Source organism: Patella vulgata, chromosome 7, assembly GCF_932274485.2.
Source record: "Patella vulgata chromosome 7, xgPatVulg1.2, whole genome shotgun sequence".
NCBI lineage: Eukaryota > Metazoa > Mollusca > Gastropoda > Patellidae > Patella > Patella vulgata.
In genome coordinates this window covers 53,780,844-53,806,348 of record NC_065885.2, presented here as the reverse complement: position 1 = coordinate 53,806,348, position 25,505 = coordinate 53,780,844, and the positions used below count along the sequence as shown (strand labels likewise).

The window sequence follows — 25,505 nt, the reverse complement described above, 5'->3', positions numbered from 1 at the left end:
GAGAAAAAAAACAGGCCATAGGCCGAGGTTTTTCTGTCGATAGTTTTTTTCTGAAGTCTTTCTTCCCCAGCATAACCGAATTCGAGGACTTTATCTTGCTTATAAACCGTCTATGTTTACATGTACCCAAGATGAGAATATCCCAGAATTCCCGCAAGAAAAACCTTATAACATGTTTTTTTATGGGAAAAAAAACTACCCTAGAAGAATAACCCATTGCAGGTTTAAAGTAAAACTTTCAAAATTAACCCCTGTATATATCCAAAGCCGCCCCGACTTTCAGACCGAAAGTTATTCCGGGCATAGAATATACCCCAGAGATCAAAGAGATTTACCGTTACAGGTTTATAAAGACCATTAACATCTCGCTAAAGACATTTGGGGTTATTTTATGGGTACGCATGTACCTCGTTTTTCTTCCCGTCGGAACGACCAGACTTTTGTTCTTGCCAGGTCCCCCATCCTGCAATTCTAGAACTTGCTGGTTAGTGAGCATACTAATACTGGTATTGTATAGGAATGGGGACATCGTGAGACAAATAGTTGGTGATTTTTATAATTACATGTGCGCAGGCCTTTAAAGATAGTCGTTTGCGTACCGGTCAACGAATTGAATACCACTTGACATAACTAATGTATATTAAACATCTATTACTTCAACACGTCTTTTACAATTACCCGGTGTAAATATAACATTTATACATAATAGACCTTTACATATAAAAGCAATCAAAGTATATGGCCATAATATTTTTGCGCGAGGAATAGAAGTATTGATAAATATAGGTACATGTATAGGTGTACGCGAAGAGAGAGAGAGAGAGAGAGAGAGAGAGAGAGAGGGAGGGTAACGTTCACTCGGTAAAACTGGGTCATTTCGGGACTAACATATGGTTCAATTATATTTCAATAATTCATTTGCGTGTAGGGGTCTTTAATTGTGTAAGGAAACCGGAGGACCCGGAGAAAACCCACGAGGATGGACAGGCGATCCTACAGGGGACACGCCACTTGACTCAATGACAGACCTAATGATTTCACGTGCACGTGTTAAACCATTAGAACGGACGAGGATGACAATACACAACAACGTTTCAAAGTGGGCGTATATAAAATGCAAATTAGAAATAGCCTTGGATCAAATGAATACTGTCCCAGATTATAAAGTGGTTTAATAATGTGATTTGGTTAATCTCGGTGGATGTACTTGGACTATAAAACAAAACTGTTCTTTTTAAAAGGTTATTTACTTCTGAAATCAATTTTGTTGTTCAGTCGCCTGTTGATTCCATATAATCCCGATAAAGAGATATTTTAATTCTGGGCTTCCCGATCGGGAATGTGATAGGTTACCAGGCAATGAAACATAAATCCTCTCACGACCCGCGCTTGATAACTGTATTAGCTACCGGGGAGAGGGGAGGGGGGCTCAAGATTAGATCTAATCATTATGTTGTATGTCTTTTGTGCCAAATAAATCTATCTTTCAACCATGAAAATGTGGCTGTATAAAACTGCGATTTTTCGTACAATCAGGAGACATATTTCATCAAGTTACAGTCCGATACATGCTAATATCTTTGGGATATAAACCTATATTTTCAGTTTCTTGTCAAAATTGGATAAAATCTGTGACCTGTAGAGTGTTCACAAACAAAATGTGAACGGGCGGATAGGGGCGACGACAATATACGTCCACATGAAAATGTGGGCTGATAAGAAGGCACACTTTTGATAGAGAGAGAGAAATGGGGTTTAACGTCCACTCCACATAAACTAGGTCATTTCGAGACTAACACATGGTTCAATTTTATTTCAACAATCCGCTTGCGCGTAGGGGTCTTTAGCAGTAGGAGGAAACCGGAGGACCCGGAGAAAACCCACGAGGTTGGACAGGCAAACCTACTCCTTGTACGTGTATAACCCGTGAATCGAAACCACGTCAGTTGACTCAATTACAGACCTTATGATACAGCGCTCACATGCTAACATGCTAACCATTCGGCCATCCAACCCCCCTACACTTTTAGAAGAATATATGGGTAGGGTAGATTAGACAGAACAATAGCCAGCCACCATTAAAAATAAGGTCTAAAAAAAAAAAAGAAATGAAAAGGCAAGAATTTGCACTTTATATCTAAAATTTATTTTCACTTTACAACGCGACAAGATGACACATGGTCAGATAGTATCATTGACCGACTGAATAAATACAAACATAGTTAACAAAGACAGATTCATATGTACATAACATATAATACCACACTTATATCTTCTTATAATTGAGACAATTCCTTTTATTATTACAAATACTGTAAAGTTATGGTTGTGGTTCCTTAAAAAAAAATGTTAGTCAATATTTTTTGGGAATGACCAAAGCCCCAATATCATTTGGAGATCTGCTACCATTTAACCAAAATGGGTGCATGGTACATTTTGCTTAAAATCGGACACAAAGACACATATATTCCAAATTTGGCCAATTTTTTCTCCCAGGATTCAACCACAACTGCTGCTTTGATCAAATTTCATGGCAAGATGTTTTCATTCATTTTAACAATCATGAATGTTATACAATAATAATTATGAAACCGGTATTAACATCAAGGCCATCAGTGGGTTTTTTGTTATATTTACATAAAATGTCTTGGTTAATTAATTGCCATTATTAAGGTGTACAGTATATAATTATAATTATTGAAAGAAATCAGTCGGTTGTCAAATCTATTCAAATGAGTTATCTCCCCTTTCAGGATACACACCACCTCTCCTGCTTATTTTGGACATATGGTTAATATCTACTGATTTTGATGTCCTTGAAAGCATTTTTATCGATCACATATTATTTCCATTTCCTTCGACATGGGATAACAAAAATGAACAAATTCATACTAAATTGTTAATCTCAGAGATATTCGTTGAACTTGATTGACAGACAGATAAACGACTAATTTCTTCCATTGAAGAACAAATAAAAACAAGACATTACTAATAAAAGTTGGAATTAACAGTTAAAAGATATTAATACACTGCCAGACAATAATCATATACATGTGTGTATATATAGATAGATAATAAATGATTACAGAGATATACTACATAATTATTCCTGGGGACAAGTATTTCAGATATTTATAATCAACTTACATGTCTAATTATTTTTATTCATTAATAGTTTTTCTTCTGACCCCTATTTCACTAAAATTTCAGATTAGTTTTCAATTTTGAAAATATTTCAAGAATACTATGACCAGGGCTTTCACCTTTTTCATGTCATTTGTCAACCTTGGATCAGCAAGAATTATCCTATTATTATTACTTTTTAAATTTTTTTGATGTTTTTACACATAAAAACTAATAATTTACCTGTGTTTATGGCGCTTTAAGGTTAAATTCTAATTTCAGAGCATGTATATTGACTAACAGGTAAGTTCTACATCTCCCACAGTCAAAATAACTGCTCGTCAAGATTGGCAAATAAGTCTGAATCGAAATCTCTGACTTTATATCTTAATAAGTTAACTAAAATTAGGAAAATTGTATCAGCCATAGAACAGTCTAAAATTAAAAGGCTCAGCGAAATAGAGGTCTAGCTTTACTTCTATATTCCAAGTAAATACCACATTAAGATTGCACAAAATATAATCAAAAGCACAAGAATAATAGAAAAAACAAAATACAAACAATAAGCAATACAAAATAAGGACAGGTATGGAGGGATATCATGAGAATTATTTCAGTGTTGAATAAACAAAACAAAATCTCTAAAATAGAATCTGTATTATTGACATGGTCCAAAATAAGTTTTCCTGGATATTGATGCAGAAACTAATACATGTACAAAGCCACATAACTATTATTCAAGACATATGCTCATATATGCAGGAATCGCCCATAATTGTGCAAGAAATAGGGAACCTCTACAAATATTGGTCAAATACATTTAAATAGACTTGCTTATTTTAAAAACCTCCCTGATTATAATCATCTACCTGGTCGAGGCCTATCATGTATTAGGCACTAGAAGGACCAGACATTTTAATTATTCTTTGTGCATATACAATATAGATCATAGAATAGAACAGAGTAGAAGGGAGAGAAAGAAAAATGAGAAAACATAATTAAATGCGGTCTTGAAAGAAGCTGGAATATTTGCACCAATTGTCTGTGGGACCTTTATTTTTTTACAACAATAAGCATTTATGTGTACATCCATCAAGGAATAACTACATGTATGGCTCACAAGTCTACTGATTATACCGCAAGACAAGAAATTGTTAAAAATAAAAGGACACACTGCCATCACAGATTGATTTTAACAGGTGTATGGTATTGAATAGCTACCACTTAAATCAGTGATATAGTCAACTTTAACATCCCTCAAAATAAAACCTATCAATCCAGATTCATTAGATGGTAATCCTAATATGACCTGTCACATTAATATCATTTATAAATGCTAGATAGATAATAATTTAATGTATAACAGTAGGCCTACTATTTTTTTTTTTTTTTTTTTTTGAGGAAATTCGTACAAATGTAGATCTATACTATCAAAGAAAAATTAAAAACTGAATCAAAATATCCCCATCAAATAAAATCAGATAGACTTGTGAACTATAACATACTAGACATACCTGTTGAAATTGTTTCATACATGTAGCTACGAAATATATATATATACAATCTCATACAAATTGTCATACCCCAGACCCTCCCAAACTCTCAGCGATGCTCCCCGCATGTCTTATCTTGGTGTCTTACGAACTTACAGCCATGAGAATATAAAGACATCAGCTTTTAAAATCGCGAGGGTCTGTGGTCTCTATAGCAACAAAGGACTAGAAATTGTCATCAACAAGATTACTTAGATTCATCAATAATTTCTAAACTACGTCAAATAAACAGCTTGAGACAGACATGCAAATTAAATTAGAGGTAGATTTTCTCCTCTTTCTAAGTGAAGCATCAAATATACGGAGAAAAAGAACAGCTAAGTATTTGTGATTCATGTTACACTATTTTAAAGGGAAGTAATTCACAAACTTGACCAGTTGTAAAATTCTCTGTGAGCCTTTGATTTTATTTCATTTCAATGTAGGATTCAACAATATTTTGATTGAAAAATATAAAATTGAAATACCAAAAATTTATTGGTGACCACTTTTGCATATCTCAATTTTACATATTTAACTAATGATAGAATTGAGTCCACACAAAATCAATTTTATAAACTACATCTAATCAAAAAAATAAACTAATTCTTTGGTTATTTTCATACTTATTAGACATGATTTAAATGCAGCATATATGACAAATGATACATTACGTAACTAATTTTTAAAATGCCTCTGGTCACAAAATAATATTCACAATTAAAATCAACATATGTAAATTCTCGCTAAAATATACTTCATTACATTTAATTTATGGTTTGAAAGGATTATATCACCAATCAAATATATACTTCAAGAAAATATTGACAAAATAATTCTCCATTACAAATTGTTATTCCATCAAAATAATCATGCATTTAATGTTGCAATAATTAACCTAAAACTCATATGACCTAATTTCCCGTAAAATGAACCCCCAAGTCTCATTTTATTTGAAGCCTTTACCCCAATACGTAACAATACTGCATGATCGTAAGCTCTCGTAACAATGACAAAGTGGTTTTGATTTTTTTAATGCAAACAATAATTTTCAAAGTTTAACAAATCAAAGTCATTACAAGACCTGCTATATATAAAAAAAAAAAAAAATTTATAATAAATACCGCGTTCAAACAGGCCTTCACCAACTTGCTTTCATAAAAACTACTCGCCAAGGCAGCACAGGATCAATCCTCAACAGTCCATGTTATAATAATAATTAAGATCTGTTGAGTCACGCTTTGCCCTATCACCAATTGATAGCGGTGTTGAACGCAGCACAATTATCCAGGTTCAAATAACCCATTGTTATGTCGAGAAAACAATACAATTCAATTAGCTTCAAATTGTGTGCCAACGCCAGCTAATTGTGTCAAGATAAGCGATGGTAATTTTGCTCCAGAAAAACATTTAAAAACATAAGGGAGATAATTCCATATTTTCTTTTACCAAACTTCAACCATAAAAACTTCAAGAACTGCAATAAAAGAAAAACATAGTGCGTAAGTGATCAATTTAACTACCCAAATGCTTCTTGACACTGAATTAATTTAGCCAATGTTAGATCAAAAGACAAGCCAATAAGTCATTGTAGTTAACTCCCTTTGGACTAGACACATACTTGATCATCCAGTACAAACTAGTGCCCAATGAATATTGGCACTGGATTCGTCTCCTATTGATTACGTCTACAATTTTTTAAAATGTGAATACCAACATGAATTGACATTTGATGGGTCTAAATTCCAAAATCATGAACAGTTGTTTGTCACTCTCTAGCTGCATGGTTTGAATGAATGAAATGGGGTTTAACGTCCTACTGTTCTGGTCCGAACTGGGCTAATGGAGACGGGCATACACCATAAAGTGTGCTATGAGTGAAATTTTGCCCTGGCAGCAGCACTTTACGTCCTACTCTTTTATCAAAATCCAAATGTCAAGGGATCTTTTGCATGCATGCCAATGTGTACAAAGGGCCTTGGTTTTTCATACAATCTGAACGACTAGACAGCTGTCCTTGTCATGCTCTCCGACCTGCATCACTGGCAAGGGGAAACCACGCCGGAAAATCTGGATGAAATTTCTTGTCCAATGCTGGGATTGAACACCCGACCTCCAGACTAGCGAGCCAGCGTCTTACCCACTTAGTCACTGTGACTCCCCTGCATGGTTTGAAAGATCGAAATTGACAAAATGTAACTGAAGTATAGCAGAATACTTTATAGCTTGCAGTATTGAGTCACAACAAAATCATGCTAACTTAAAACTTACATTTAGAAAAGACCACAATCTTTGAGATTGTTTTTAATAATGACGTCAGTGACAGCATCAAAGACAAACTGTACATTGTTTGTGTCAGTTGCACAGGTAAAATGTGTGTAGATTTCCTTTGTGTCTTTTCGTTTGTTGAGATTCTCAAACTGCATTTGAATGTAGGCAGCAGCTTCTTCATATGTGTTGGCTCCTATTAACATAAAATATAACTAGTTATTCACGTTTATCACAGATTCTAAATGTGAGACATTGCTATATTCTTAAAGAGGCACCAAAGTCAATCTATTTGCCATTTGTATGAAGGGACTCGATCAACGAGGCTAGTCAAAGACTGCCATTCAATTCGGACTCTTCGCGTATTTCGTCGAACATAACTGATTAGAAATTACAGTTTAAACAGAAACGACTGAATGTAACCCAGTTTATATACATTCATATTACATTATTATATGAGTTGCGATCCATCTGTGTCCATTTCTAAGTGCCAAAGAATAGCGATTTAGCTCCTTTAAAACTTATCTATCAGTGGATTGATAAATTTGTCTCAAATTCTGCATACATGTACAATCTAATTAAAGTATAGTAAACAATAAAATGTATCAAAAATTATTCTTTTTATTGACTGGCCAAGATCTTAATAGCACCAATGTTTCTTTACTTTAAATATGCCAATTTACCTGAAAATTCTGGGAAGCAGACAGTAAGTGGGGACTTTTTGATTTTTTCTTCGAATAAATCTTTTTTGTTGAGGAAGAGAATGATAGATGTGTCAGTGAACCATTTGTTGTTGCAGATTGAATCAAATAATTTCATACTCTCCATCATACGATTCTAAAAATATAAAGTATAGATAAAAACTGAGGGATTGGATATAAATATAGAGAACTGATAAAAGTCGAAGTCATCCCTCCAATTTAAAGTTTTAGTTTTGAGGTCTCTAATCGTCATTGAAGGGATTTTAGTCCCTTGTGTAATTAATTTGACGAAGAACTATGTACTATGTTCTAGAGTAGGTTGGGGAAAATACCTCCAAGGCGTTATATTAGGCCCTACACACAGTGAGTGGCAGTTGTCCAGGACTTTATATAACGCCCTACGCACTTAACGGGTTAAGCTATGTCAAAGAGATTTAGCACCTTTAAATGACAAATTTTCACATAAAATCAACTTCTGGGCATAAAAATATAATTAGCCATAATAGGAAACAAAACACAAGATAAAAATGACATTAATGATTAAAAAGATATAAAAATAATAAATTAACCATGCATTATGCAAGAGCAAAATCTGCTTATTACAAGTCTTTCTTTAGGCCTGAAATGTTATCTAAATTATCAATTAGACATTAATTAACTTATCCAGACCATAATAAACTCTCGATGTCAAGGCTAGCCTTCGATGTTGGCTGGATTAGATTCCTATATGCCACCAAGGGCCGTTGATAATAAAATAAAAAAAAGTGGATAATCGAGACTAAGCTGTTTATATTAATGATTTTAGTAATGATGACCGAGACTATGCCAAAATTTCACCCGCTTCTTTCTCGGCTCATAGCGGATCAATTTGACTGAAATTTTCAGCAAATTACCTTTACACTATCTAGTTTTTAACTATTATAGCGAGAACTAACATCTCGTTATCTTATCTCCCATAATGTATCTTTAATATTATAAACTAAAAAGGTGAAAAACATTCAACAAATAAAGTTATATTGTATAGTTTCTTATTAATTATTACTTTATACTCAATTTGAAATTTCTCTACCCCTTTTCCTTGTGTTTATATCAAAAAAACTAAGTCCTGCGGCTTTAAGTTACTTCCTTATTATAATTTTTCAAATTAAGGCTTACATTACTCAGAAAAATCTAACACATACTGTAACTGCTTGCAATCCTTCTTAAAATTTATCTAATTCAAGATTTGTAAAATTACTTACCATTTCTTGATCTTCAGCAAGAGTAAGATCATATTCACTCATAGCAACAATAAAGATGATAGCTGTTACTCCTTCAAAACAATGAATCCACTTCTTTCTTTCTGATCTCTGTCCTCCTACATCAAACATTCTGTAATGTAAAATACAATTTATTAAACGTTATTGAACAAAGAATTCCAAATTAGTAGTACCAAACTAACAAGTTTTCTGGGGGTGTCAGCATACATTACTTCACCCACAACACCCAATGTTGTTATGATCAACACTTTGATTAGGTCATTTTCCGACTACCAGAAACATTATTTCTCGCAGGGGTGAACCGACAATCTTATCTGTGAATTAGGGCTGCAACGATATACTGTGACATACTGTACATGCCATGGTTCAGTTCATGGTACCGTGGTTTGGTAAACAAGGTACAGATTTTTTTAATCGTCTGTTTTCTTCCGATATTCAACTAACATGTACCCCTGTAGTTTACGTATATGGAAGCATTTTCAAATTAGTTTGGTAAAAAATTATTCAAATATCAACTCTCAAAATAATGGTAAATTAAAGTTTACAGTGATTTTACACTACCATCTTTCTATTTCTTTTAAACAAATAATTTTGCTATTGTTTTGTTCAATCCAGCCCATTCTTTTTTGAAGTTTTTTTGTATATTATTATTATGCTTGGATGTGCTTAGTTAAATAACAACAATCTTTACATTCAAATAGTACACATTTTTTTACTTCTGAGATACTTCTAAACGAAATGGATTTTTTTGTGCCTTTAAGTTATAAGATGTCATTTATAAATAATTCATTGCCATCACTGATTTGACGGGTCATGATTCTTTTGACAAATCTTGACACAAACTATTATTTTTGATCATCGTCATCTGTCATAACTTGTTTACTCAGCCATAATATCATTAATAAGAGATAAGGAAATTATTTGTCATTTGTCCTGGATATTTGTCACTAAAGTAAACTAAATTCTGTTTATAGAAAACCCAGTAAAGAAATTGAATGAAGATTATTAAAAACATTATAGCGGATTCTATTGTGTTGGTCTTGGCAAACTTTAATTTCCTCTAATAAACCAATTAATTATTGTAAAAGCTTCATAATAATAATTACATAAGAAAAATATTTCTGTGTTAATAGCATTAAATATTAATTAATAAAAAAAAACATTAGTTATTTTTAGGTCTATCTTCAGTTTCATTCATGGCAACTTCCGGCTTATATTAAGTGACAGATTGTGTAGTGTTATATCTGTAGGAAGTTAAAGGTTTGTGTTAACAAAGGACATTAGACTACAACAGGACATTACTGTACACGATGATGTTGATGACTAATGGTCTATAAAACTTAAAGTAATCACTCAACAAACTACATGTAGTCATTGTTCTTACGAGGTCTTTGATTTGGCATTATCAAATTAAATTTTAAATTCCATAGTTGAAGTTGCTAAGATGAAAACATCAATCATCCATGCATGCACCACATGAGTAAGAAATTACATGTATCTATTACTATCACCATAGCTGAAATATGTTTACCATTAATAACATCATTGTTATACCGCAGACAAGAACAGGCAGTAATTTCTTAATAGAATGATCAGTTCATTTATCAGACATGGCTTGTTACAAATCAACAGAAAGAGAAACAAGGCTCAGTGCAATTTTTATTTCAATCATTCACTTATACACGAGGCTCTTACAATTTGTGAGAGGTGAAATGGGGATTAACGTCCTGTTTTCCTGCACATACACGGCTGATGATTTCTAAAAAACCTTAAGATCTAGGTAATATGCTGAATGTTAAGATGGTGACCATATGCATACTCCTTCAAAGTGTGGAATCGACTAAAGGATCAACAGTCACAGTTTTCTTAATTGAAAAAAGTTCTTCAACATTTGTAATTTCAAGTTAAACCTAGTTCTCTCAAAACCCTCATCCAGGGGAGTTATATTACATGTATTATACAGAAAGTGATTCCTTTCATTTATACAAGAGAGATTTAAGATGGCAAGATTTATTCTAAGTAGCATACTCAAGTACCTTTGACCATTTGTCAATATAAATGATGATTTTCAGCTGAAATGAGCGTGACACAAAACTCGAATGGATCGAGATTCAGGTGTTACAGTTCAATTAATGGCACAGGTAACACACCTTAATATCTGCAGAATTTCTGTTTACTTACTTAAAATGAAGATCTTTAAATGTGAAATGTGTTTCTACAATACCAGTAGTTTTAACTCGAGTTCTCAATACATCTTGTTCTGTTGGGATGTAACCAGCGTGTGATATTCTATCCATAGCATTCAGATAGCTAAAAGAAATCATAAATATCCATTTAATAATAGCATGAAATATTCTATCTATAGCATTCAGATACATGTACATGTAGATGTATCATTGCTTGATAACGGTGAGAGTATTCTCATTGAAACGTTGCAGTTAATAAACCTAATGAATGTTATCCATAAAGTTGTCAGTTTATTATATATCCCGTTCACTAAATGCCTTTCAAAGATAGATATAGGAAATCAAAAATATCCATTCAATCAAATAGCTAAAGGAAATCAAAAATATCCATTTAATATAGCTAAAAGATATTAATAAATATCCATTGAATATTAGCACAACTATAATTAATTCCAAAGAAAAGATCTAAATACATGTTGCATCATAATATCATTAAATAGAAAACAATTTCATAAAAACAGAAATTAACTTACTATTCAGCTGAATCGTTGAGCTGGTATTCGCGAGATCGGCCAAAGCACTCCTGTACACCCGAATCTTTCCATAATTTCTTCATAATTCCAGCCACTTCTGGGGATAACTCTCCTTCATCTGCATTACCGGCCAGGGAGAAAAATCTTCTAGCATCCTCCTACAGATATACATGTAACCAAATCATTATTTTTTTCAACTTACATGTAGATAAACATGATACTTAATGTACATATAAACAGGCATTATGCAAAGAGCTCAATCTGCCTATTGCAAGTTTTTCCTTTAGACCTTAAATGTTATTTAAATTATCAATTAGACAATAACTAACATGACAAGACCATACTCAAATCTCAATGTCATCGGATGGCTCCAAGTCCAATTTAAAGTTCAAGTAGATTAGAATGTTTCAGCTATTTAATGATTTAATTTAAAAAAATTGGATAATCAAGACTTTGTTTATATCTTAACGGTAGCAATGACAATCGAGGTTACACTGTTCTTTTAAAAGTGATAATTTGGCTCAATATACATATATTCCCTTTTCATTATCTATTTTTAGCTACAATGTATTATAGCAAGGACTGTCAGCTCTGTATCTTATCTTACATACATGTACATGTTATGCCCTATTAATTATTTCACTTTTCACAAAAAATTGTGTCTTTCCAAAACTTTAAAGTCTAATTTTACATGTACATGTATGTAGTTCAAAGTCACAAATGAAACAAGAAGACCCAGTTCCACACCCTTGTGAGTCATCTGCATACTACAATCTTGTGAAAGATGAATCTCGAATAGGATTATCAATCCAAAAACGGTTCAATTCCATTCATTATTTACAGTACAAAGTTATGTGGAATTGAAATTTTATCGATCTATATGCTGATTCCTTTGCAAATCTAATTGATTCAGATAATTTTATTCAGGCCATTCAAAGTTCAAACTGATCTTTTTATATTCGTCCATTAAAACTACATATGTAAAGGATTTTTATACATTTTGACAGACTTCTATGGAACCAACTAATATTCAATAAACAGATATATATTCAATAAACAAAAGCCTGATTCCCAATTTCCTGAAAATGCACTACATGATAAACTAATATTCAAATAGCATTTGAATAAAGACATAATATTTGATTTGTATAGGCAGCATTCAATGTGTCCACTTACATGTAAGTATTTCTCTTTCTGGGAAAATTTTTTTTATTTTTTTTATAGCTTATTAAATTTCCTATTTTGATCATTTTAGCCAGTGGGTAAAAATACTCCAGAAGCTACATACAGCTGTACTGCTCACAATATGCATGTATATCCTTAGGCCACACCAATTTAAATTTTGTTTATCTGACACCCATTACAATTTTCTTTTGTTTTTCATGTTGGCAAAAAAAAAAACGTAATTTAAAACGTGACTATTTATCAAGACCATAAAACTAAAAATAAAATCGCCCAGGCCTTATAAATATGTAGGGCCCTATACAATGTACATGTACATGTAGGCCACATCTTAACAAATGAGCTTTACGCAAATACAGTGAAATCTTTCACTCACAATTACTGATAATTTGTGCAACAAGAATATTTTCTTACTATTTCAATTATAGTGTGAAAGTCAGTTTACATACTAATTACAACTACTTGATAACTTATCGTGATAGCTACAGCAAACAAACCACTTATTTATATTTCAGTTGAACAACTCTCTTCACTTCTACTGTCTATAAGTGTCTTCAATTAACCAGGTCAGTCAACTTATGATAGAAATCAGTAGGAATTAATTAAAAATCAGCAATGAAGTAACATGCACATGTACAATGTACCAACATATTTGGACGATGTTTTAAAGATGTTATCAAGCCAGTACTCTTCGAAAGGTCACCCAAGATGAAATATATTAGTTTTCCTTCTAAGCATGTTGTGTACATGTACATGTACTGTAGAAGTACATGTATGTGTTAATTCACTGTTAGGACTTAGGCGCTACATGTATAAAATATAATTTTTTTACAGAATTCGATTATCCAGCATTTTTACTTCCGAAATGAATATCTTTATTTCCAGAAAGTTTATAACTTATATTGGAATGGAGGAAATGTGCTGTTTTTGTTCGTTATTTACATTTTCATTTGTAAAGAATAGGTACATGTATGCATGAGTATGGTACTCCTGTCAGTGGCGTGCAGAATTTTAAAGATACTATACATGTACATGTAGGTTGCCAATCATCAAAACATATGCCCTCAGTTGAACTGTTTGGGTTGTCTTTGGAGGTTGTTGCATGTTTGTGTTTTCGTAACATGAAACAGGGCTACTTTGAACATTTTTTTTCATTTATTAATGATTGCCAAGCTGTTATATATTTTTTATTGCTATTTTAGCTATAAATTCAGGTTTATTTTGGTGTAGGTATTTAACTTTTCATTTTTAAAAAAAAAATGTGGGTGTTCAACCTTGCCTCGCCAGTGGGGTAACTACTAACTTTAAACGACACATAAATTTCCATTCAAAATAATTTAAATACATCACAATACTTATAGAATTAACATTTCAACAAAATAAGAAAAAGTTTTGGTTTAAAAATATTATTTTTTTCAATTTTCAAGACAAAAAATTTAGGTGTTCAATGTTGCCTCGAAAGTGGAGTTACTTTGAACAGTTCATAAAATTACATTGGATAAATTAATGGAATTTAATAAATCTATCAAAATGCAACAGTAAATTCATTTCTTACAATCAAATGCAAGAAATATAAATATTGTGAATAAATGTCTTTGGGGAGATGTTATACATGTTCAAAGTTGCCCCATTTTACTTTAAAAATGGTGTTATTATCCGTATTTTTGTACTTAAATTTTTATTTTTATTCAAAACCATAAAATACCGGTTTGAAATTTATCAAATATGCTTTATCTACATATATAAATTCAGTGTTTATGTTGAATGATGTATACTTAAAGATTTCTAGTATAAAGTTGACAGGCTATTTGACCTTAATAGACATGCCACAGTTGCATAATGGGAGTAACATTTCATCAAATGTGAACCAATTTTTTTTATATCATCTAAGTTAAGATGTATATTTATTTAAAGTAAAGCATTCTTTACATGTATATGATATGAACAAATACAATCTGATTAAAACACGGATCCAATTTTGTTTCGTTTTTCTAGTTCAAAATTTCGATTTTACTTGTCTTTACTACACTTGGATCTGGAAGCGTTGTTATTTAACTCGTGTTCTGCTTGAAATGAGAGGTCAGCCAATCAAATGGTCTGTCGAATCGAGCGTTTGAGATTTTTTGCGCGGAACTGTGGATAGACATTAGCGGCAATAGAAATCAAAAACAAAGCAAAAGTAGATAAAAAAACACATGGCAGTCGCTAATTGGTTAATCGAATGACTGACGTAATCGTTTCAAATGTTGCTTGCTTGGTACCTGACGTTATAGAACGTGAACTCCCACTATAACTTGTTAGATCTACATGTAGTGTAGGCCATCGAAAGTATATTTTAATTAGATTGGAACAAATAAATACATGTAGAAGATATATTGAAAAATGTTAAAAGTTGCCCCACTGCTCAAAGTAGCCTCAGTTGACAGTATGTTTGTGTTTTTGAAGGTACAGGTAATAGGAGTATTCTCCACAAATTAATACAATAACGCCAACAAACCATGAAATATTTATTAGAAATAATTCAAAATTGACTGGCCTATTACTTAAAGGAGCTAAGTCGCTAATATTTGGGACCTAGAAATTGACACAAATGGGTCGCAACGCATATAATAATATAATATGAATGTATATAAATTGATTTACATTCAATCGTTTCTGATTTTACTGTAATTTCTAATCTGTTAGGTTCGGCGAAATACGCCAGTATTCTCAATCGAATTTCAATCTCTAGCGTCTGGTTTTTCCAGTCTACGCCGATAGTATTTATTGGGCATGCTCTCCAGATAAGAATATAGCGTCACTGTTTGACATGACTTGTGGAATATGCCTAGCCTCGTTTTTCGAGTCCCTTATTACAAACAGCGCTGAAACGCATTATGGTACACGATTCGTGTACCAATTGTAAAATGTTTATTTTGTCTTAAATATTGGATATCAGAAGGTTATCTTTTCCCGGTAAGATCACAACATCAATGATGATTTAAATTGACAAATAATTCGTGTTTTCAATGTCGAAGATTTTGGATGATATTGAGTTAGAGACTTAGCTACTTTAACGTTATGGTGTGCATAAAATTTCAAGTTAAATGGATAACAAACATGTAAGCCCAAGAGTGTCCACAAGATTTTACAAAGTGATCAAAGTGTGATAGTAATTATTGGAAAATGTTTAAAATTAGCTTCTTGTGACCATAAACACTTATTTCTTTAGTATAAATTTCAAGTCAATTGGTAAGAAAATGCACAAAAATATACATGTACACCAACTTAGAACAGAATCTAAGCAGAAAGGGTGCGCCTAAAAAAAAAATTCCAGAAAAAGAGTCCACTTAACATGGACGGGCAGATAATGTGAATCTATAAAAGTTCAAATAGTATTTTTATAAAAAAGAAACTTGACCTATTTTTAAAGGTTATAGGAAGTTGACAAAATTACATGTGTAGCTGTGAATACATGTATGACACATATGGTATCAGGTACCATAAGCCTGTACATCATATAGTTTTTTAAGAAACATTACAATTTTTTTGTGTGGGTACATGTACATGTAGGTTAAAATATTTTTCAATTTTCATTTTTGGTGATGATTTAATCCTGCCTTTTCTAAGTACATTTACAACTTACAATATGTGTGTTACATTTTGTCCCACAATGACATACTGTACATACAGTGTTAACACAAAAACAATCTATATATAGATAAAATCAAAGTCTGTATGTGTATGTACAGTGTACATTGTATGTATGTGTGCATGTTCGCCCATCACGCTTCATTGCTGTCATCCATCCCCACATGTATGAAACTAACCAGAACGACCCTGTGAATGTTTTAGGCCATCGAATTTGGGCCTGGGCCACTGGCAAATAACATTACATGTACGTTGCCGCTCTCCACCCTCGCATACATGTATTTGGTATCAAATTAACTAGTATAACCCTATGAATGTTTTAGGCTATCGAACTTGGGCCACGGGCAAAACCGGGTATCCTGCTAGTAGTCCAATAATAGTTTCTGCCACCTTGATTTGATATAGAAACTACATGAATCAATAAGCCTTGATTCATATTTGAAGACAATTATTAATTCAATCCTTTGTTTCTTACTTCATTACTACTCTTACACCAAATACTAATCAACACTAATCCGAAATTGATAGACAAAAGATAGCACTATGATTGATACCTAATTGATTGATAATTGACTGAGCAAGCACAAATGAATGGAGAGAATGAACAACACGAAAAAGTTATTGCCCCAAAATTCGCCATATTAAAAATGGAATCACCAAATCTATATTTTTGTAGCAATTGGCCGAAATGGCGATAGACAGTGTGAGCATTGGTGGTACATGTAACTCCAAATTTGCAATTTAAAAGTTCGGAATTTTCATTGGGTTCATCCTTATGACCAAATGAACAATTCATGCTAATGTATTACAAATGTTTTACTTACAGCTCTATCTGGGTGACCAAAATCAATTTTTAAAAGTCCCATAGCTCTAATAATAGCTATCATAGATTGAATAGTATTACTGTAAACAACTGGTTTATACTGTAAACATTCTTCTTGTGAATATCCCTTCTCGTGTATAATTCTGAAATAAAATAATTTTATTCAAATTCATTTAAATACAGTATATAATGGAATGGATTATGTGTCGATGTTGTACTGACTTTGCATTATACATGTACATTGATGTGTAAAAGTGAGACCATGTACAATGTATAATTTGATACAATTGTTGCCAGCTAAAACACAATATTTGTCTAGTTTTCAATTTTATAATGTTACATGTACATGTACAGTATACTTAGTTTGGAAACAACTTCCAGAATTTACAGTCCATTTCTTTTATTCAACATTTGTAATAATGATCTCTCCTGGACCACCAAATTTCAAGTAAATACATGTATATATATCTTCGTTGTTGAGTTATGGCAATATACTTGTCCCCAAAAATGGCAATTTTTATGCATTATGCATGCTGCCTCACTTCAATAAATTATATTTTGATAACTCAAATTAATACATTTTCTGTGACTTTTTTAGAAATGATATAAATGCATGCTAATAGAACATGTCCTATAATAAATTTTGATAGTTGAATTATACAAATAGACAGTGCATTAAAGATACATTATGGGAGATTCGATAACGAGTTGACAGTTTTCACTATAATAATTAAAAACTAGATACCGTAACGTAAAGGCAATTTGCTGAAAATTTCATTCAAATTGATCCACTATGAACCGAGAACTAAGCGAATAAAATTTCTGCCTAGCCTCGGTCATCATTACTAAAGTCAGTACGTTAAACAGCATTTAATCGTTTAATCGAGAAGGAAAGTTATGCTGTAAATCGGATCACAATCCACTTAAGATCGCAGGGTAGCGATGCCATCTAGAGTTGATTATGGTCTGGATAAGTTAATTAAAGTCTAATTAATAATTTAGATAACATTTTAGGCCTAAAGAAAGACCTGCAATAGACAGATTCGATTTAGCTCTTGCATAATGTATGTTTAAGGGAGTTTGACTAAATTACAAAAACACGTTTCTGTAAAATTTTCACAATCACTGTGCACATGTGCATAAAAAACTGAAAACTTACAATAAAAATGTGACCTTCAGTAATATTATTTTACGTTTGAAATGTGTAATTTTAAAATCTAAAATATTTTTATTCATTTGAATAAAATTTGATTTTTTTCGTTTTTTAAAGGTTACGGCAATACAATTAACCATCAAGTGACACTGCAGTGACCCATACATAAAAAGCTTTACAAAAGTGTATTTGTAACAGCTGCATAAGCGATAAAAGTATAAATTTTCATGACTAAAACATTGAACTATTGATACTTAGAACTGCAAGGCAATTCATTTTTTCACCCTGATGTGACACTTGTCACAAATATTGTGTTTTAGCCGTGTACGATTTCTGAAGAATAAAAATACATAACATGTACATGTATATATGTACCTTGCGCATGTACATGTATGCTTATGTTAAAATCAAATAAGTTAAGTATGCATGTACCTTGTACATCTATGCTTAAGTTAAAATAAAATAAATTAATGATAAATGTACAAGGACAATACTTAAAACTGCTTTTCTTCAAGTAACCGTAGTCAGATCAACATCATGTAATTATTTTTGTGTCTGTCTGATTACACACTTGTATTAATAAATGTACATTTACATGTATAGTAAGTACACATTAAGGCCACAGAACATGCTACATGTATGTTTCCTGTATTTTACTGTCTAACATCATTTGTTCAAACTTTAATCACTCATGAGTTCAAAACCAATTGATGTCAAGTAAGGCCCATTAAGTCGATTTTTTTGTTTTAGTTTATTAATAGAAAGCTACATATATGTATCTTGCTTGTTGTTGAATCATTATCTACCAATATACATGTATACCGTACAGTTTGTCCTATTGATACAATACTACAGGGTACATTTCTTCTAGTAAATGTACATGTAGGACCCAGTTTTTCTGATTTTCATTTTATCTGGTGATGCAGTCAACAGATCACATGTACATCTAAATAATTTTTCTAAATTCTTTTGTGTATGGTAAATACATAGATTACGTACATTAAAAACTCTTAATACAGCTCCAGGCTAGAAATCAGGTATTTTACAATGTAGCTAATTAATGTATCAATCAATATACATGTAATATGATTTACAATGTACACCTGTATTTTCCATAAAGGACAAAACAATAAAAATTGACAGCTTTACGAGTTACATGTAAATATATCATCACTATTATCATTTATACTTGTACTTAATAACATACAGTACTTACTTCATTTGTTTTACAATTGTACTTTTTCCAGATTCTCCTGCACCTGATAAACAAAGAAAAGATTGCTTAATACATGTACATGCACAATGAAAGGGACAGGGATTCCAATTCAAGGTTAAAAGTCATCTTGTCAGAGATTACCAACTGCTACTACATTTGTAGTGTGGATAAAACTGTACAGAAATCTATTAAATTACATGTACATGTGAAATGAAGTTTGACGACCCACTTTTCTGCACTAACTGGGCTAATGAAGACGGGCAAACATGTTAAGCCTACCCTTTTTATGAACACCAACTGCCAAGATTTTTTTCACACAAATGAGTCGCTCTCATTGCCCATTACCATTGCTTTATATCAATATTGGGTTTTTACAAATGAACATTATACAACTCTAATTTTTGGAGCCACAGTGGCTATGTGTGGTGTGTTCGATCCCTGCATTGGTCGAGAAAGTTCATCAGGATTATGCGTCGTGGTTTCCCCCTGTTGGTGGTGCAGGACAACTGTTTAGTCATTCGGATGGGATAAATAATCTGAGATACCGTGTTCACATGCATTGGCGTCAAACAGGGCTGTCGGTAATTTTTCACAGTTGATTAGCAGCACTGCTAATCAAAAAGTCCAATTTTGCCAAATTTGATTAGCAAATTTAAAAATTGATTAGCAGTTTTTCAGTTTCAACGTAAAACACCTAAATAACAAGATATTACTTTAATTCATAACGAATTGAAATATGATTAGATTCCATTCTGACTATTCTTAGATTTTTTAGCACTGCCACAAGTACTTGTGACAGTTTGTGAATGTGATGTAGACATTTAGTTAGGTCTTACGCCTGAAGCCAATTCTTGACAGTGACTTCCGAAGCCCAACTCATTTTAATTGTAATTTTATTGTTACGTTAGAAATCTTCGTTAGAAAACAATTTTGTCTGCTTTTTATCGTGTATTATTATTTTTGTTCAATCGGGCGCACCTCGATTAACTAGACACACGCGATATAAACAATAATATTTTACGGGAATTTTTACTTTGATTTATCATTTTACAAAACGTTAACATGTGTTTATTTTTTTTATATTTTATTTACAATACGTGGGAGATACACTGGATTTATTTCTTTCAAAATGAATATGATATAATTACTTGATGTCTCACAACGTGAGTGGTACTACTTAATCCATATTTCCGGTTTAATAGTCCCTATTCATAGAGTTATGTCCCTGTGTTATATAGTATTGTGTCAGGGCAGTTCGAGAAGAAAATGTCACACGGAGAATTCAGTTTTGTTTATAAAATTTTATTCAACATTTTATACACGTTGAAAGTGTTGAGTAAGCCTTCTAGTCTTCAAAATGTGGATTATTCTTGTGTCAATATCCAAAATGACAGGCATATTAATGATTCGCAGTAACTGCGAATCAAAAACGTTAGATTTTAATTTTTGGTTAGCAACGGACAAAATATGTATCGCAAATTGCGCTGCGATACTGGTTCTCGGCAGCCCTGGCGTCAAAGATTCCTTGGCAGTTGGAATTCGATATAAGAGTAGACCATAGTGCCGCTGCCCGGGCAAAAGTTTCCTCATAGCACACTGTGCGGTGTATGCCTGTTTTCATTAGCCCAGTTGGAGCAGAACAGTAGTATGTTACATCCCATTTCATTTCATATCACAACTCGAATTCTGAGAATATATCAATCATTAATTAATTCCCAAGCATGTTGTACATGTAAATGAAAGTTAAAGTGTTAGACAATTGGTGAACAAGTTCTGTATAAACAGCCTAGTTATATAAATATAATCATTCTTGTTAAAGCAACCAGAATAATTTGATGACAATCAGTTTTAAATCAAACAATATTATCAACTGTATTAAATATAGGTAAGTAAAAGAAATGAGGTTTAACGTCCTGTTCTGCTCTGACTGAGCAGCTAAGGAAGACGGGAATACCCCATACAGTGTGCTATGAGGGAAATCTTGCTTGGACAACAGCATTACCGCCTACTCCAATATCGAATTCCAATTGCCAAGGGATCTTTTACATGCACACCAATGTGTACACAGGACCTGTTTTTTTATCCAATCCGAATGACTATACATTGTCCCTTGCCAGGTGCTCTGTCCAAACTCCTGTATCACTGACAAGGGGTAATTACATGCAAAAGATTTAATAATTTGTAACAGACATGTTAGCGGATAAACATATAATCACCAACATAAATTTTATATTAGGAACAGGTGTGCATACATTTACACATTGGCTACGCAGTTGTTCTATGTGCTGCATGTATTTGCATGGTTATTATGACCACTAAAACATATGTATTACTTAGTCCTTACTGATCTCAAGAGATGTCGAAAATTGGCATTGATAAAATTGTGTGTAGTGTGCAGGGCTAATACATATAGATATTCAGGTGAATATAAGGAAAATGATTGGTATTTTCCAGGAAATAGCTACAGGATGTTAAATAAATATTGATGAGTAGTGGTACTGATTTTATCATAGCTATTTGACTACTGGTACTTTTCATTATCACCTGATTTCATTCGAGTTCTATCATCAATACATACGTACATGTACAATGTATATGTATACTCTACGAAGACAAAATATGTATCAATATCAAATCACACCGAATATCCTTGCAAAACTATTTGCATACAAACATTTGTACAAGCACTGTCTGATGTCATGTTATGACTGTTAGTACTGTTTAGAAATGATGTTAGTATCAGCACCAGAAAAAAAAAAAACGATGAAAAGAATGTGCCTGACATTTGGACAAATGTGTTGCATAAAGGATTTTGAAAAATTTAAAGTATTGTGATTTGTGAAACCAGTTAAGTATTATGCTATCATTATTATGAACTTATGAAGGAGTCGGAAGGGAAATATTAGTTTTTACTGATGAATAACTTATAAGCCGAAACCATTTCATGTAATAAACTAAGATAATTTACATAAATTTAAATACCATGGGAAGTTCAGTGTTGCCTAAATTTATTTTGAATTCTGAAAAGTAGGCCAAATATACATAGTTACATATTTACAGCATCTCATGCATAACAAGGCTTTCTCTTGTGTACAACGTATTAGCCAATCCACTGAGTCACTTTCAAAAAGGGGCCGATTTAAAACGGCTGTGTGGCCTTTAATACCATCCACTGTAAACACGCGAGTTTTTCCGGAAATGGGTGTCGTACATAAAGTATAAACGACTAATTTGACAAGTTTGAGCTTAAAACGACACGCCGAGGAATTATCCTTGTTACGAGACTGGAAAATATGTACTGTAGCTCTAGGAAGTGTAAAGAGATTACAATTTTTATGTCAATAAATGAAATTAGACCGCCGCAAATGGGTTGAACGTTAGGCTAGTGTTTGTATGCGTCCGCGACGGAAATATTTTTATTACGATGAGACTGCTAAAAAAGATGACAGTCCGTCGATTCGAGAGGGGTGTGCCATCAATTCTAATATACCATCATGTATGATTAACTAAATATTTACCTAATAATAATAATTTGACCTCTCGAGAAGATTTTTCACCATCGGCCCTCAGTCCTTTATCAATTTGTTTGGACCTCTCCATAGCCACCTTGTCTTCTGAACTCGTTACACACCCCATGTTGGATCGCTAATTTAGCTCACAACAGTCTTCACAAAATCAAATGAACAAACAAGCCCGGAATATACTGAATAACCTGAATATATTCGGGTTTATACATCCATATATTGAACTACGTGAATCTAAATTCCAAACAACAGACTTCAATATTCGAAAGCTTCATCCGTCTGATTTGCAAAATTCTTGCAAGCGTTTGAAGAAAAAGCCCGGATGTAACGGGCACCTGCAGCCAAATCTCGCGAAATCTCGCTATGTTAAATGATCATGTTATCAAAGGGTGAATGAATGGGATGCTCTTTATATTAGGCTAACACGCCATTTAATTAATGTCTATCGTGAATAAACATGTTCAGATAATATACAAGTTTTGATGAAATTGTATGCATTAGATGAATAATAAAATAATTTGTACATTATACCGATTTATTTATTTAGATTGATTTTCATTTTCGTTTTTGAAATGACATGGGTTTTAGGCTACCCAGTCTAGAGTGGTGAATTTTAATATAATGGAATGGGATATAACATCTCGCCAACACAATGCTTCGATAATTTGAGACTAACAATTTATTTCAATGCTACCGTGTGCAATGCGAGGGGTTAATTTTGCCCAGATAGCGGCGTTTCCGCCTGAACTTTTGATGTTATATTATTAAATTCATTTGACCAGTCCCGAGAATAGACGACCAGTTTCAGTGTCTACATTGCAATAGTATTGTAGTCGTAAATATTCTTTTTTCAAAGATTTTCGGTTCTTTTTTCTATGTGATTGACGTGCACGTTCAACGATGGCGCAAAATAACCTACCTATTATTAAGTGCAGGAGGAGCACAATACACGCAAAAAAAAAAAAAAATCTTCAAGATAGAACTGCGGACAAGACAGAATATAGACATTAACAAATATCAAATCAAGTGAATGGGTACGCGGGCCCGTCGTAAGCGTCACTGCGCTGTAGAGTTCCGGGCCTGTAATGACAGCGGCTTCACTAAAATGAAAAAAAAAAAAAAAAAAAATAAGAAATAAATAAATAAAATGATTTCCCAAAAAAGACGTAACAGACATAATGCAACCGATCTTGACAGTTGTCGTCTCTTCAATGGCGAGAGAGGGAGAGAAATGGGGTTTAACGTCCACTCGACACAAACCAGGTCATTTCGGGACTAACATATGGTTCAATTTTATTTCCATAATTCGCTTGCGCGTAGGGGTCTTTAGCAGTGGGAGGAAACCGGAGGACCCGGAGAAAACCCACGAAGTTGGACAGGCGACCCTACTCCTTGTCACGTACAACCGGGGATTCGAAACCACGCCAGTTGACTCAATGACAGACTTTATGATACAGCACGCACGTGCTAACCATTCAGCCACCACCCCCCCCCCCCCCCCCTCAATGGCGATAGTACTTGGATTTTTAATTTGGGAGTCAAGGGTTATATAAATTGTACAATTTCAAAGGAGAAAAACACATAAAATGAATAAATTTTGAAAACTAGGGATAAAACCAACGAGGCGGCATATCGATTTTTACGCTACATTTTAGTTAAACATAAATGTTACAAATATGAATTTTAAACTAGAGCTAAAAGATCAAGGTAGTATACAAAAATACGGACAGATTTCATTTAGTTTCATTTATTTCTTCCACGGTTTTTACGCTACATTTTAGTTCGTGAAATAAAATGAAATGGGGTTTAACGTCCTACTTTGCTGCACCGACTCATGGGCTAATAAAGACGGACCTAGGACAGTGGTGATACGGTTTACTCTTATTACGTGCATGTCAATGTGCACACAGGGCCTCGGTTTTTCGTCCCATCCGAACGACTAGACACTCCTTGTGATGCGTTCATCCTGTACTACCGACAAGTGGAAAACCGCGCTGGAAAATCTCGAGAAACTTTCTCGGCCAACACCGGGAGCGAACCCGAGACCTAATGTTTTATGACCAGCGTCTTACCCATTGAGCTACCGCGGCTCTTTATTTTAGTTTGTGCAGGAAACAACTAAAAATGACATATGAATATGAATTTTAAACATTGGGTTGGCATAAAGATCAAAAGATACAAAAGTACATTTCGTATTTATCATTGATGACATTCCAAATGAAAGAAAACATAACCTATTAGTTTGATAATTAAGCACTAATCTAATTACCTTGGCTTGTTTTTCCTAATGATATTAATTTTTTGTTTTGTCGTTAGTTTTCATGGCGATGGAATACAAACATCATTAATAAGAAGAAATCATTTATCATTTTATT

At 33.0% G+C, this 25,505-nt stretch overlaps 1 protein-coding gene across 1 annotated transcript; it reads right to left on the bottom strand.

Moving 5' to 3' along the window:
* Positions 1-2,123: 2,123 nt before the first annotated feature.
* Positions 2,124-23,467, bottom strand: LOC126827779 (guanine nucleotide-binding protein G(i) subunit alpha). The gene is made up of 9 exons (XM_050557313.2): positions 23,125-23,467; positions 19,607-19,649; positions 17,239-17,380; positions 11,603-11,760; positions 11,065-11,193; positions 8,866-8,995; positions 7,607-7,760; positions 6,927-7,119; positions 2,124-6,132 (listed from the first exon to the last, which is right to left on the bottom strand). Exons 1-8 carry the CDS (start codon positions 23,240-23,242, stop codon positions 6,929-6,931), a joined length of 1,065 nt encoding a protein of 354 aa, XP_050413270.1. The 5' UTR covers positions 23,243-23,467; the 3' UTR covers positions 2,124-6,132; positions 6,927-6,928.
* Between the last annotated feature and the right edge of the window lie 2,038 nt (positions 23,468-25,505).

Coding starts and splice junctions, on each gene's coding strand:
- LOC126827779 (XM_050557313.2), bottom strand. CDS start 23,242: ATGGGGTGTGTAACGAGTTCAGAAGACAAGGTGGCTATGGAGAGGTCC. Junction 11,761..17,238: donor TTGGTCACCCAGATAGAGCT/GTAAGTAAAACA, acceptor GTATATCTGTAG/GAGGATGCTAGAAGATTTTT. Junction 7,761..8,865: donor TTGCTGAAGATCAAGAAATG/GTAAGTAATTTT, acceptor TTATATTTTTAG/AATCGTATGATGGAGAGTAT.